This window comes from Euprymna scolopes, chromosome 30, assembly GCF_053919585.1.
Source record: "Euprymna scolopes isolate OS-2025 chromosome 30, ASM5391958v1, whole genome shotgun sequence".
Classification (NCBI taxonomy): domain Eukaryota; kingdom Metazoa; phylum Mollusca; class Cephalopoda; order Sepiida; family Sepiolidae; genus Euprymna; species Euprymna scolopes.
The window spans coordinates 82,333,335-82,349,678 of record NC_136511.1 but is presented as its reverse complement, the minus strand read 5'-3'; the positions used below and the strand labels follow the sequence as shown (position 1 = coordinate 82,349,678).

Below are 16,344 nucleotides of genomic sequence, written 5' to 3'. Positions count from 1 at the left end.
GACTTCATCATTGATTTATGTAAAGATACTTTATTTTTTGTTTTTCGTTTATGTAAAATGTTTCCTTTATGTACATGTTAAGTAAAAATTATATTTATATAAATCACCTTGTTGTTTTCATTTATTTTGTTACATTTTTGACCACGTAACACTTGTAATTGCAGCATAATGTGCATTTAATCGCTATAATTTATTCTTAATCCGTTCACATCAAAGTACTTTTTGTATAAGATTTTATTACGTTTCTGAATTTTTGAGATGACAATTGATTATTCGTATTATTTGGATTCTTCAGGCTGCTGTTCTAATCTTCGGTGTTATTTTCATGTTTCAGTCGATGTAACCTGCGACCTTCTTCAGGTGTATCATATTAAATTCTGGAATCTTTCTGTTGAACTAGAGAATCTGCATGGAATTTAAGGAGTGGGGGAGTGCGCTCTCGTTCTATCACTCATGACTGGGTAGAAGTCTTAATAATTCACAATTGTATTTTGGGTGTCGCCTGCACTGAGGATTGAACCTTCAACCTCCAGAACAGTGTAACTTTACAACTGAATTTAACAAGTACTTTATCCACTATGCCGTGAGTACAACTGCAAATTGCTTAGAACTTCTCCCCAGTCATGGCTGATGGAATAAGAGAATGTTGCTCCCGTTGATAAATAGAAAGTTAGGGTTAGGGTTAGGGTTAGGGTCGTAATTCGGTGCAGATTCCCAAGTTTGACAGAAAGATTCACGGCAGAAAGATTCCCGAATTTGGCTAGATATACCTGAAGAAGATCGGAGGTTACAGCGACAAAAACGTTGTAAAATGTTAGTGTTATGTTTAATACTTGTCTTTCTGCAATGCATTAAGTGCTAGTGTAGTGACTAAATTGCGAAGTGACTCCAAAGAACGATAAAAAAGCAAATGGCTCTATTTGCTACACTCTTTCTTTTTCTGCTTCGTTTTGGATTCGCTTATTTCTTCATTTCTAAAGTGCTAACTTAAAGTATTTTCAACCAATGAAAGTCATTTAAAACCCCAAAAGTAACAAGTTATAAGCCAACATAAACTTAGAAACCCCTATAAAATGAAGAAACAAACAGCTAAAAGCTAGAGAGGGATTTATCCAGACGGCCACACCTCAAACAGAACCCCAAGAACGTATGCTCTACCTCATCCTCCGACCAGACCTGACATTAAGCAAATCACACCTGACATCTTCAAACCAGACCTGAAAGTTAGCAGGCTAGACCTTACACTAAATAGACCAGATCTGGTATAAACACACCAGACCTGAAATTAAGCAGAATGGGTATGACTTTAGCAGGCCAGAGTTGACATTGAAGACAGTGTTGACAAAACTGTTTATACTAAATGAGTCAAAGTTAAAATATCTTGGTTCAACAAATGACATCTTCAAATCAGACCTGAGAGTAAGCAGATTAGCCTTTACATTAAACAGATCAAACATATTAAGCAAACCAGATCTGATATTAAGCAGACCAGACTTGACATCTTCAAACCAGACCTAAGAGTAAGCAGGCTAGACCTTACATTAAAAAGACCAGACTTGGCATTAAGCAAATCAGACCAGATAATTGTAGACCCGACAAGACACTAGCAGACCAGATCTGACATTAAGCAGACATTATCTGACATGAAGCAAATAAGACCTGTGAGTAAGTAGACTAAACCTGAAATTAAGCTAATCAAACCTGAAATTAAGCAAACTGGACCTGACATTAGTAGACCAGAACTGACAGTAAGGAGTCAAGGTTGACAAAATATGTTTATATTAAATGAGTTAAGGCTAAAACATCTTGAGTTTATAAATGAATTGGAGAAACCAAAACCAAATGTAGAACCCAGCCGATCAACATGTCATAATGAGATGAGTCATGTGAATTTTTCTTTAATTGTTGACTAGAGAAAGAGTCTATCAGGCATTTACACACAGTGCGGCTATATACGGAAGTATGGCAGAAGAAAACTAAACATGGAAGGTAGTGATCAGTATGAATTTGAGAGAAAGAGGGATGAATAAAGACCTAGCTAGAGAGAGGTTAATTTTGAAAACAATTTCTAAATGATGTCTAACAAATGTTAGCATGTAAAACGGATGTTCAATTGCTGCTGTAAGATGTTATTGTAGGAAATAAATGGGTACAGATGACTGTAACTCCAAGTTTTATCCGTTCCGGTATTTTTTGGACGTTTTTAGTAATATAGTTCATATATTGTTAAATATTTTAAAAAAAATCTTTTTTTGCCTATTTCTCAAATGCCGTTAGATATTTTCGGCGATTCTTATCATGTGTCATTTCGTATTTGGTTTATAAAAAAAAACAAATACGAAATGACACACATACAAAAAATAAAATCACTGGAGATGTGCCCATTATTTAGAAACGTGTGAAGGAATTACGTTGTTTTCGTTTAAAAACTGATTTAATTTTTTTCACATTGAGAGAAAGGTTGGGGGAGGGGGTGCCATTGCCCAGTTATATCACTGAGCAATGCTGCATTTCATCAAATATGGTAATAATTTATGGAGATAAATGATAAATAAATGACTCCGATAAATGATATAGTAATAAGTCATCCAGATAAATGATGATATGATATGGTAATAATTTACCCAGACAAATGATATAATAATAATTTACCCAGATAAATAATATAGTAATAATTTACCCAGACAAATAATATAGTAATAATTTACCCAGACAAATGATATAGTAATAATTTACCCAGACAAATGATATAGTAATAATTTACCCAGACAAATGATATAGTAATAATTTACCCAGACAAATAATATAGTAATAATTTACCCAGACAAATGATATAGTAATAATTTACCAAGACAAATGATATATCAATAATTTACCCAGACAAATGATATAGTAATAATTTACCCAGACAAATAATATAGTAATAATTTACCCAGACAAATGATATAGTAATAATTTACCCAGACAAATGATATAGTAATAATTTACCGGACAAATAATATAGTAATAATTTACCCAGACAAATAATATAGTAATAATTTACCCAGACAAATGATATAGTAATAATTTACCGGATAAATAATATAGTAATAATTTACCCAGACAAATAATATAGTAATAATTTACCCAGACAAATGATATAGTAATAATTTACCGGACAAATAATATAGTAATAATTTACCCAGACAAATAATATAGTAATAATTTACCCAGACAAATAATATAGTAATAATTTACCCAGACAAATGATATAGTAATAATTTACCCAGACAAATGATATAGTAATAATTTACCGGACAAATAATATAGTAATAATTTACCCAGACAAATAATATAGTAATAATTTACCCAGACAAATGATATAGTAATAATTTACCGGACAAATAAGATAGTAATAATTTACCCAGACAAATAATATAGTAATAATTTACCCAGACAAATGATATAGTAATAATTTACCGGACAAATAATATAGTAATAATTTACCCAGACAAATAATATAGTAATAATTTACCCAGACAAATGATATAGTAATAATTTACCGGACAAATAATATAGTAATAATTTACCCAGACAAATAATATAGTAATAATTTACCCAGACAAATAATATAGTAATAATTTACCCAGACAAATAATATAGTAATAATTTACCCAGACAAATGATATAGTAATAATTTACCGGACAAATAATATAGTAATAATTTACCCAGACAAATAATATAGTAATAATTTACCCAGACAAATGATATAGTAATAATTTACCGGACAAATAATATAGTAATAATTTACCCAGACAAATAATATAGTAATAATTTACCCAGACAAATGATATAGTAATAATTTACCGGACAAATAATATAGTAATAATTTACCCAGACAAATAATATAGTAATAATTTACCCAGACAAATAATATAGTAATAATTTACCCAGACAAATAATATAGTAATAATTTACCCAGACAAATAATATAGTAATAATTTACCCAGACAAATAATATAGTAATAATTTACCCAGACAAATAATATAGTAATAATTTACCCAGACAAATAATATAGTAATAATTTACCCAGACAAATAATATAGTAATAATTTACCCAGACAAATAATATAGTAATAATTTACCCAGACAAATGATATAGTAATAATTTACCGGACAAATAATATAGTAATAATTTACCCAGACAAATAATATAGTAATAATTTACCCAGACAAATGATATAGTAATAATTTACCGGACAAATAATATAGTAATAATTTACCCAGACAAATAATATAGTAATAATTTACCCAGACAAATGATATAGTAATAATTTACCGGACAAATAATATAGTAATAATTTACCCAGACAAATAATATAGTAATAATTTACCCAGACAAATAATATAGTAATAATTTACCCAGACAAATAATATAGTAATAATTTACCCAGACAAATAATATAGTAATAATTTACCCAGACAAATAATATAGTAATAATTTACCCAGACAAATAATATAGTAATAATTTACCCAGACAAATAATATAGTAATAATTTACCCAGACAAATAATATAGTAATAATTTACCCAGACAAATAATATAGTAATAATTTACCCAGACAAATAATATAGTAATAATTTACCCAGACAAATAATATAGTAATAATTTACCCAGACAAATGATATAGTAATAATTTACCCAGACAAATGATATAGTAATAATTTACCGGACAAATAATATAGTAATAATTTACCCAGACAAATAATATAGTAATAATTTACCCAGACAAATGATATAGTAATAATTTACCGGACAAATAATATAGTAATAATTTACCCAGACAAATAATATAGTAATAATTTACCCAGACAAATGATATAGTAATAATTTACCGGACAAATAATATAGTAATAATTTACCCAGACAAATAATATAGTAATAATTTACCCAGACAAATGATATAGTAATAATTTACCGGACAAATAATATAGTAATAATTTACCCAGACAAATAATATAGTAATAATTTACCCAGACAAATAATATAGTAATAATTTACCCAGACAAATAATATAGTAATAATTTACCCAGACAAATAATATAGTAATAACCGTGCTTATGCATTTATGTCACCACACTATTTTTTAAATAGTATTTTCAATTTAAATTCCATTTTTACGATATTTTTGTTTATTAATTAGTTAGGTGAAAGTACAGAATAGTTACTAAACACTTTCCACTCTCCATGTTAAGAATGAGTTTCTAAATAATAACGTTACTATTTCAGCAGGGTAACAATAGATGCACAAGTACCATAATAACTTTGTTAAACAAATGATATGATGATAACTTACCTAGATAAATGATCCAGAGGTATTTACTGGATGTACACACCTGACTGGGTTTGCTGCTCTCTGTTGTCTTGAAGCTCTTCATGGATATCAAAGCTGAACTACCCTCTGGAATTATCATCATCACTCCACGAAGAATTATCCAATGATGATGGACATTCTCTTCAAAGTCCCAACATGTACTAGTCCCTCTCGTTTGCCGAGTAGAATTGTAGCACCAAAACAAATCCTGGCTGTTTTTGATATTCACCGGTGATTCCATAAGGGAACAGTTCTGCACGAAACGATCTAATTAATGATAAATAAATTCAGAAATTTAGTTTGCATAAAGATATTAGTTGTTACATATTAGGAGCTCAACATTAGTAGCAATTAAGTTAGCTAGTGTGTATTTTGACAAGGGTCATATTTAGTGCATTATAACCCAGGTCAGTAAAATGGGATCGTTCCCAGAGTTGAATGAAAGGTGAGTGACAGACAAACAGACCAAATCTAATATTAAGCAGACCAGACCTGATATATTAATATGTGAAGCATTTGATACATGTCAGTATCTAATATGTGGAAAACATTCAGGTAGATAGGAAGTATTTTCGTTGAAGGGATACTAATGCAGTAAGTTCATCAGAGTACATTACATGGAAGTACTTGCAAAGGAGGCAGAAGAATGCAAAACTGTGGTCATGTAACAAAGTTTGAGTTGGGCAGACAGTGCAGACTTTACTAGGTTAGAGATTTTTCCTTGCTGTCCAAAAATAGAGAGACAAGTGGTTGGTGCACCAGCTCAGATGTGGCAACTATAGTCCTTGCATGGGTGGCTTTATAGAGAAATAGGATACGGCAGTTGTGAGAAGTTTTCTAGCCCAGTATATGAAGCCTACCTTCTTTGCTGCAAACTTGGTACTATCTTATATGTATTTATTCCAATTCATGTTGCCCGTGAATGTTAGTCTGTCAAGTTGGAAGGTTTGACTTTCAAGATAAAATTGTTTTAAATTTTGAAAAAGTGCCACAGAAATTCGATTTGAAATATGTAAGCTTTTTACGTCTATGTGGGGGGGATGGCATCTGCTTATTTCGAGTCAATGTTCATATTTACAATACTTAGATACTGTAAGTAGGGTTTTTTCTGTTTTGTTCCTCAATTGTAGATGTGCAGTTGATAATATGATTTGAAGGTGATGAATGAAATATGGTGAACCTAGTCTGGAGTACCCGGGGGAGAATAAGGGTCAGAGACAAAGAAATCGTTGAGACGTTGAGAAAGAATAAGATTTAGAACGAATTGGTGGACGAAGGGATCATCAAAATGTTGAGAAGCAAAGAGAGCGTGTGTTAATTATGTAAAAAGTTGCTGAAAATGGAAGCAATTGATGTCAGTCATAGGAGGAATAGCCTACACCACGAACAGAAATGTTATGAAAAATGCGGTCTAGGTAGTATACAGGAGTAGTCAGTGGAAAATGTCTGATCGGGAAAAATAAAATGAAGAAATACATATATAATATAGGTTATTTCCTGACCTTTTTTTTTTTTTTTTGGCGGGGTGTCAAAACCTAGGGACCTTCTCCATAAATGTTATAGAATAGGTAGCAAGGAAACATGTATGATACATTTTTAATAAAAAAGGGAGTAAGGAGTGTTGTGTCAATAACACAGTTAATGCAGTATTGAGTTGAACCCAACTTTCTTGTGTCGAGTAGATGCAGAAAGGTCAAGGAAAACATCAAAGTCGGTGACTTCCATTGACAGAGCGTGCACTTGCGTTGCAAGACAGGTCAGTAAGTGCATTTTGGGTGCGAGCCGGGTAACGGAATTGCAGCTCCACACACACACACCCATAAAATAAAAAGGAGGGAGCATGTGCTTAGAAGTTAGTCGACAGTCCAAAGTTCGAGAGTTGAGTAGAAAATTAATGTTCTTGTGGAGCGACGAGAGGCAGCTATGTATGAAAGTTGAATCAATAGAGAAATTCCCACCCTCCTTCTAAGGATAGGCAGAGAACAGGGGTATGCCATTCGACCATGTTCGAAACAAATAAGTTCCAATTGTCCAGAGAACGAGCCTGTTGTTATGAGCTTTTTGTTTCAGGTGAGCTGACACGGTCAAGAGATGTGAAGAAGAAATAAAAAATACAGCTTTTATTTTATAAATCCTCCAAAAGGGCTGATGTGCTGTGAATATGAAAACATAGACTCGAAATAAGCAAACACCATCCCTCCCCACACATAGACGTAAAAAGCTTACGTATTTAAAATTGAATTTCTGTGGCAATTTTTCAAAAATTTAAAACAGAATTTTATTGCATATTGTTCTTCTAAAATGCCATCACGTCCAGATTGCATCTTTGAAATTCATTAACTGTGACAATCAGGCTTTAGTAGATTGTATTCCAATTCCTGCTGTAGCTGTTCATTTGAACCTGAACTCATAAAAATTGGTCAGTCATCTCATAAGATGTATAGCAATAACATACTGAATTTTCAAGAGTCTACGACAATTTTAAATGCTTGTACAAAAAAGTCTGGAAATTATTGAAAACACCTTATATGCACTCAGATACACACATATACATAGATATACATATACATATGTATATATACATTCGAAATACAAATGTATACATATGTGGAAAAGTTGCGAGATGTATATATAGGTAATTGTAGGTACATATATATGCGTGTGTATGTGTATATATATCTGTGTATATATGTTCACATGCATGATTACACCCACACATATACATATTCATTTACTTATGTGTCATGTATATATATAAATATATATGTGTGTGTGTGTGTGTGTGTATTTACATGTATATATATATATATTGTATGTATAGTGTTATCTGAGTGTATATATGTATATTCGTGTTCAGATGCAAGTACAGACATATGTCGATATAGGAAGGTATTTTGCGCGTATGTGTGTGTGCAAGGATGTGTGATTTTACGCTTGAATGTATGTTGCATGTGTGTAGGTGTGTGCGGTGTATTATATGTGTATGTGTGGGCGTACCATGTGGTGTGATCCTTTGACAGCTGATTTGACATGGATAACTCTAAGCTGATCAACGCCGGCAATGCTTGAAACTGAAATCATTACGTTCAATGCAAATGATCCGAAGTAACATGAGAATATGAAGTGCTAAATGACTAAAAAGTCTTTTTGGCTAAAGATAGTTGATAATAATAAAATAATAATTCAAAACTCTTTTCCATTGTTAATTCACTGTCCGGCATAGCAGTAGCCAAATAGCGTAATGGTTACAAGCTCCGACTGTCGTTCGGGCAGTCAAGTTTCAATCCTAGCTTGAGGTAGTTGTTTGTCTAACTGCACTGATGAGCTGTGATACAGCAAAATAGTACTGTATGTGGATGACTATATATATATATATATATATATATATATATTAGTGATGGGACGATTCCAATATCTTTCCCGATTCCGATTCAATTACCGATACTGATTCCGATCCTTTATATATCTCTAAATATTTAACTATATAGTTGTTATTTTCCCCGATTTCCGTAAAAACACACTAATGCAGATATTTTCTTAAACGTAAAATTACACTTGTAACAGGAGGATGATCTATAGATTATAGCTTTACTAGTATTTTAAAATCAATAAATATTATTATTTTATCATTATTACCAGCAATGGATGATCTTGCTTTAAAAAAAAATCAAATAAAAAAGACAATTAAAAGAATCGTTTTTGCATCGGAAAATACGCATCAATTTTTTCGATTCCGATACCTCAATATTTGTCGATTTTTCTAATTCCCAATTCCGATTTCGATTAATCATCCCAACACTAATATATGTGTGTGTGTGTGTGTGTGTGTGTGTGTGTGTGTGTGTGTGTGTCGGTGCCATCGGTTTCAAATCCAAACAAAGAGAACCAATAGTTGGTCTCCTATGGCAGACTCTCTTCCAACCTTTGTTTAAATCTGTCTCTTTGAAAATTGGCGTCTCGTGCTTGTTATGACTTTCTCTGATATAGGAATCTCCAATGTTATTTTTATTTTTGTGAATGTTTAATTTTAATACTGGATTTCTACCGACATTTTCTACAGACATTTTTACTGATATGAACGTTGTGAGGAATTTTTTTCTCTTTTCTTTGATTGATGAATTTAAGTAGCATGACACCCTGATTGCCCTGTCTCTACTTCCGGTCTCAGAGAAATTAAAATCTAAAAATAAAAAGTTCTGAAAAATATAAAATAAAAATTTTAAAAAAAATCTTCAAAAACACTAAAATTTTTTTAAATATTACTCCTCCTCCTGTCTGAAAAGCATGACTAAAGATAAAGATCGGTTTGAAACAGTTGTAAACAACTTAATATCTTTGAATATGCAGTTTATTTTGAATATTTAAAAATAACAAAGAATTATAATGTGAAAGAAATATGTAATAATTTGTGTGATTGCCGGGCCTTTTAGCTAGGAATAAAGTATAGTATCTGTTCAAATACTACACTTCCTCTTTTCTGTCCTCGGTCAATGGAAGAGAAATCCTTCATGACTGAAACAATTTTTATTTTTATTCCTACTCAGAGTGCCCCCTTTTGGGGAGCTGAATTTTCCCCCACATTAAAAACCGACCTTGTTTCTAACTCTGCCTTCGTGGGGAGGTAAGCAAATAGGAACAAATATGTTTATAAATACTTGTTTTAAATAAGTTATATTTATTCATTAAAATAATTTACTTTTATTTTTTTAGTAAGATAAGACATGGAGCCACTTGATGTAAGGGCTTAACAGAAAAAAAAAACATCTCAAGGTAAAAAAAATAGCTACTCATAAATGCTATATGGATAGATTGTGACCCAGAAAGCAGCAATACTTTCCCCATTGTCAGGAACATTGCTCATAAAATGTCAGAAATAAAGGACAAAATAAGGGAAGCTACAGTTACGAATCTCTCAAAAATAAACCGAAGATCCACTTTCTACTCTTGTCGAACTCTTGTCCTCACTTCTTTGGGACAGAGGAAGACACTGGGTGAGCAGACAGGTCTGTATTCAACGTCCGTGTGAGGGAGGCTTGGGAATGCCGGACTTGAAGTGTCATCGAGACGCTGAGAGGCTGGCCTTCCTGAGCCACTATATGCAAGACGACCAACCGTGGCACCCCGTGATTACTGCCGCCTTCCTCGACCTCGTTCTTGACCCTTATATCGAGAGCCGTCGCAGGCCACGGGGAGAATCTGCCTACATGAAAGAGTGCCGAGCCACGCTAAAACAACTACCAAGGTCCAGCGACCTTGTGACTGCTACCTGTAGGGAACTCCACAGGGATCTAGTGAAGGGGGCTGCTGACGACCCGCTATGCGCGCATTTGGGTTGGCAGCAGAGTGAGATCCGCTCCGCATGGAGCTGGGTGCCAGGTTAGAGTCATCTGAACAATTCGGAGTTCTCTTTTACCTGGCGATTGGCCCGAAATGCACTTCCACTCAACAACGTACAATGCAGTTCTGGGTTTTTGGAGTCGCCTGATTGTCCCCGTTGTGGGACAACGGCCGTAGAAACGACCGATCATGCTTTCTTCGATTGCTGCAAACTCCACCGGTACTGGTCGTATGTCAGTGAGGTGACGGCTCGCATCGATCCTGAGCATCCTCGCCCAATTACTGTATCCAATCTCGTGGACAATGTGGGGCCACCGTGGGACCGGGAAAGACAAATAGTCTATGTTACAATCCTGGCCGTGGCGAGAATGGTGATTTGGACGTCACGTCTGCAAGGTTGCCGGGGGGTGTTGTCTTTTTCTGATCAGGATCTGATTGCTTTCTTTAAACACCAACTACGGGTGAAGATCAGATGTGATAGAAGAAGGCTGCATCGCGTGGCATTTGACAGAAAATGGGTACATGTAGCAAGTCTGTGTGTACGAAGAGGAGCCAAATTTGAATACGTGTTCCCCGCCTAGGTGTGGAACGCGCAGTTCCGTAAAGTAAAATTTAACAAATAGCCTCTCAGCTAGCTGAGTGTGTGTTCCATCCCTCCCTGATTAGGAAGCCTCCAAGATCCCCACCCCCTCTTTCTTGCAATTTTTGTTTTCACCTTCTCCTCTAAATTTCACTAATCTTGGAGAGAAAGAAATACAAACAAACCTCCATTCCTTACCCACAAAATTTTCTTTTCTCCATTCACCCCCATCTAGAGGGCATCCCCACTTAGAGACTGGCCCACAGAAGCCAGGTTCCTTTTACAAACCTAGTGGAACGGGCAGTCTATCAACTAGACGGGGTTGGGAGGGTCCTACTAATCCCCCCCCTCTCTCTTCCCCCACCCCATTTTTATGGTTATCTTTTTTTTGTTTTTACACGTCAATAAAAAATATTTTAAAAATTGGGAGTTAAGTACGATGTCCCCCAGTATGAAAGGGTGAATGTGGTATTATGGTGAAAAATACTAGCTGGGAGAAACTTTTGATTTTGTTTAGTTCTGGAGTGACAAGGATGACCAACGACACCCACAATCCACCCCTCCTTTTGAGTTGGCCATGTGCCTAAGTTTTTTGTTCATTGTTGATTTTCAATGTATTTTTAACATGAATAAAGGATTTAATATCTCAGTGTAGTATCTGTTCCGACCGATACTGCTAGCAAAGACCAGATGTGGGGGCAACCCCACATACCTGACCTTTAACCAGCTCCCATTTCCCACTTCTCGGGATCTGGTCCCCTTTTTCCCTTCCCCCTCCCTTCATTCCTCACATTAAAAATTGGCCTTGTGCCTAATTTGCTCGGTGGGGGAGCAAATAAATACCTACTGGCCAAAGGCCCTCCGGGGCCCAGCTGACAAGATCAAAGTGTAGTATCTATCCGACAGATAATGCAAGCAAAGACCAGATGTGGGGGCAACCCCACATACCTGACCTTTAACCAGCTCCCATTTCCCACTTCTCGGGATCTGGTTCCCTTTTTCCCTTCCCCCTTCCCTTCACTCCTCACATTAAAAATTGGCCTTGTGCCTGATTTGCTCAGTGAGGGAGCAAATAAATACCTACTTGCCGAAAGCCAGTGGTCTCTAGAGAGCTAAATCAGACGTAGCTTTCATTTCAAGACGAGACGCTCCCCCTAATAAACAGAGAGCGGGTTTTTAAAAACAAACAAACCGATTTATTCACCTCATTAAAAACTGTCCCGCACAAAATGCTAACTGCTGAATACCTATCGCCGTCACGTCAATCAAAAACGCGCATCTGTTTTTTTTTCACACTTTACTATTTTCCAACTGCGCATTGTCAAGGCTTCGTTTTTTTTTTCACGGGCACCTGTTTTTCTTTGGGTTTTTTTCACACACACCTACAAACACCCGGGCAACGCCGGGTACCTCTCGCTAGTAGTCAATAAAAGTTACTTTTATGGTAGAAAAGTTCATTGGTTTGTATTTGTAAGTAGTTTGTAAAAAAAATTGTTTTTTTAATTCACGAACCGGTTTAAAAAAAAAATCAAAATGGCAGAGACTTTGAAATGAAGAGCCCCGTTTTCAATATGAAGGAGGGGCACCTGAGCATTCTGTGTTAACAATTTAAGAGAGTTCCGTCAACATAAGGAATATTTATAAACATATTTTAATGTTTTCCGTTATTTTGTGCTTGAGGAATATTCGATTATGGCATGTGTAGTTTATATAAAAATTCATTTAAGTAGTTATCGCCTCAAATTTCGTTTTAATTTCGGTTCACTGAAATTATTTCAAGTAAAGAGCATTAAAAACTATTTCAAAACAAAAAACAAAACATGAACTGAACTTTTATTGACTATGGTAACATTTATTTCTTGTATATTTATTTTTTCGGGTAGTCGTTTGTTGGCTTTTCTGCTAAACACTCTTACTAAATAATATCGACGAAATATAGAAAAACAAAGAAAAAAAACACTTTTGACTTTAGCAAACAGCAAAATGGGATATTAAAAAGTAAACACGTACTTACTTAAGTTTTTTAAAGCAAAGAATCGATATAAATATGAATAATAAGAAAATGGCGCCCTTTTAAAGCAGAACAGCTTCATTTCAGTTTTACAGTATTGAATGGTGTAGTATTGCACCGTCGGATTCAGGGTTGTACTATTGTAATGTAAAGAATATGCAGAAAGGGTTGTAATCAACTGAATTCCTTCTAGTACACTGACAAAAAAAAGCTTAAACAGATATATAAATAAAAATAAAAAGGTTATGTAAACGTTTTTAAAAAGACACATAATCATGTGAGTAGGATTTTTTCCTTCTTTTGACATGATAACAAGTAACGTTCTTATTTTTTATTATTTATCTATTTATCTATTTTTGAAAGAGTGCCACGTGCAAGTGGACATGGAAAAAAACAGAGTTATGCAAAATTTGTGTTGAGAATTGTCTAAAGTTCCAACTTTTTTTTTTGGCTTTCACTTTAATAAGAACATGAATTTATGAGGTGAATTTATTCGACACAATATTATTACAACTCAAAAAAATAAATAAAAGCTAACGTGAATTAACATTAAAGTTAAGGTATTATTGTGGACCCTCATCCCTTTTAAAAAACCTTGTTAAACTTTGTGACATATTTACCTTCTATGGAGGTCAGACACGAACGAATACCCAATAATTTTATTATACCATATTTCTTCAAACTGAAACATAATTATCAAAGTATACTTACGCAAATAGATATGAAAAGTCTTTGTTAAAGTTTGTGCCATATTTCCATAGATTACAGGCGCGACGCAGACCCCCATAATTTTATCATACCATCCCTATTTAGATTGAAACATACTTATCAAAGTATTCTTATGTACATCTATATCAAAAACCCTTGTAAACGTTTTTTTTTTCATTTTTTATTTCCATACTTTGGAGGACAGGTGCGAACGCAGACCCCACAATTTTTATGAACCATCGTTCTGCCAGATCAAACATTCCTGATCCTCGATACATCTTCTATCATTATATGTAATCAGTTTTTTAAAATAGTCAACCATATAGGAGCCTATTCATGACCACACACACACACACACACACACACACACAGACGTTCAGCTTTATATTATATATATATATATATATATATATATATATGAAATTGCGCTATACACTATATATATACATATAAAAATAATTATTAATATTTATAATTATAAGCCTCTTTAAGGAATTGCCTCAAGTTATACAATGCTCATAACTTTCATTCATTAGAATACTCTTGACTGCTTTACTGTTGTACCCGCATTTAGCATTTATAGGTGTTTAATTTCCCTTAATTCCCGTGGCAATTGATACTAGCAAATGGAGTCAAAGGTTACTTTGTAGCTTTGTAGCTGGGCTTGAATTCCTGCATTGATGATTGCAAAAACATGAAACACTAGTGCTTATAGGTATAAAAATAATTATTATTAATATATGTAATTATTCTTCTTAATATATATATATATATATGTATATTAACCGCAAAAAACTTTCATGAATTTGAGCTGTGTTGAATTTTTTCCAACCGGACTAATTATACTCAACTGGATTTAAATTTGGATTATTTGATTCTTTCTAAGGATTATTTTTGCTTTTCGGATTACCTTTGAAAGAGTCTCCATGCAAGCTGCAAGTTTATTCTGGGTTTGTTTTTATTTTCATTTTTCTGCATCTACTTTTTTCACTTGTTGGTTTAAAGGACAAATACATTTTTGCAATTTATGACTATAATAAATTGCGGTTTCATTTAATGCCATAACCAGCAAATTCTCCCTCCCTCCCCCCTCTCTCTCTCTTTATATATATATCAGCAAATTATATATATATATATAATTTGCTGATTTTTTTCTGTCCTCTGATGAGATGAGAAGAATAGCAAGAATAGCATTCTTTTAAACTCCACAGAATAAGGAATTTGAAAATTGTTTCTTGAAGTATTTAGTCGAACAATACATTTAATTGTAAATTTCAACTTACAATTTTAATTTCTTCTCTATTATATATATATATATATATATATATATATATATATATATATATATATGGTAAGTTATATTTTATATATGTTTTAATATTATTTTTATTTTATTTTGACTTTGACTCCTGTATTTTCTTATATTTTTCTATATGTCTTTCTCTATGTATTTTCTTTACTCTTTTATATGCCCACTTTATTTCGAATACCACTATCTTCTCTCTTTATATATATAATATATCTTTATTTCATTTCTAAGCTGATGTCTTTATGCTAGATTGCATATATAAACCTGACTATTTTTTTCCTCTTCTGATGAAAAGCATTAGGCTTCAAAATACCATGGACTAAACAGGTTTTCTCTCTTTTTTCCTTATTGATCTAATGATGTAATAAAGCTTTACTTAACTTTGTATTTTCATCCTTTATTTCTTGTGTGTGTGTGTGTGTGTGTGTGTGTGTGTTTCTTTGTCTGTCCCAAGGAAATGATCCAAGATACTAACATGGTATCATTGAAAATCGTGATCTTAAAGATGACTTACCATCGATGCAATAATAACTGATGGAACAATTCTCATTTTTCTGGAAAATCTGGCATTTCCGTTGACTGTTACATCTGTTCTTTGCAGCAATGCGAAACATTTTATTTTGCGTGACATCAGCAATTGCGATCACATGATTGGTGCCGCAGTCGACAACTTCTCCACAAGATTTTTTAAACGGCCGAACTTCTTTTGTAGCATCACCTTTGAAAAATATAACATTAAAAAAAAATATTTATATTTATATATATTACTGCTGTCCTCCAAAGGATAGTGATAGACATTTTTGTATAAAGATATAATGGCATATTTTTTTATTGTTCTATTACAGCGAAAAGTGGGATGGGAGTGAGTCAGAGAGAGTAGGGGAATTAACAGAAAATGATCTCTTGAATTCGATAACCAACAGATTGTATGTAACATTTCAATAAAGAACATGGTAAAACAAATAAAACTTTAAATGAAGTTAAACAAAGGGATGCACATGGTATAACGTAGTTGTCACATATCAACACCCGGGACCCACACG

General features: G+C 33.5%; 1 protein-coding gene across 1 annotated transcript in view; it reads right to left on the bottom strand.

Annotated features, from left to right (window-relative positions):
- LOC145254859 (uncharacterized) overlaps nucleotides 1–16,344 on the bottom strand; it is a 32,598-nt gene that overhangs the window by 10,751 nt on the left and 5,503 nt on the right. The window contains exons 2-3 of the mRNA XM_080113714.1: nucleotides 15,816–16,019; nucleotides 5,339–5,623 (exon numbers count right to left, since the gene is read on the bottom strand). Of these exons, the coding sequence (XP_079969840.1) occupies nucleotides 5,339–5,623; nucleotides 15,816–16,019 (489 nt within the window). The remainder of the gene's footprint in view (nucleotides 1–5,338; nucleotides 5,624–15,815; nucleotides 16,020–16,344) is intronic.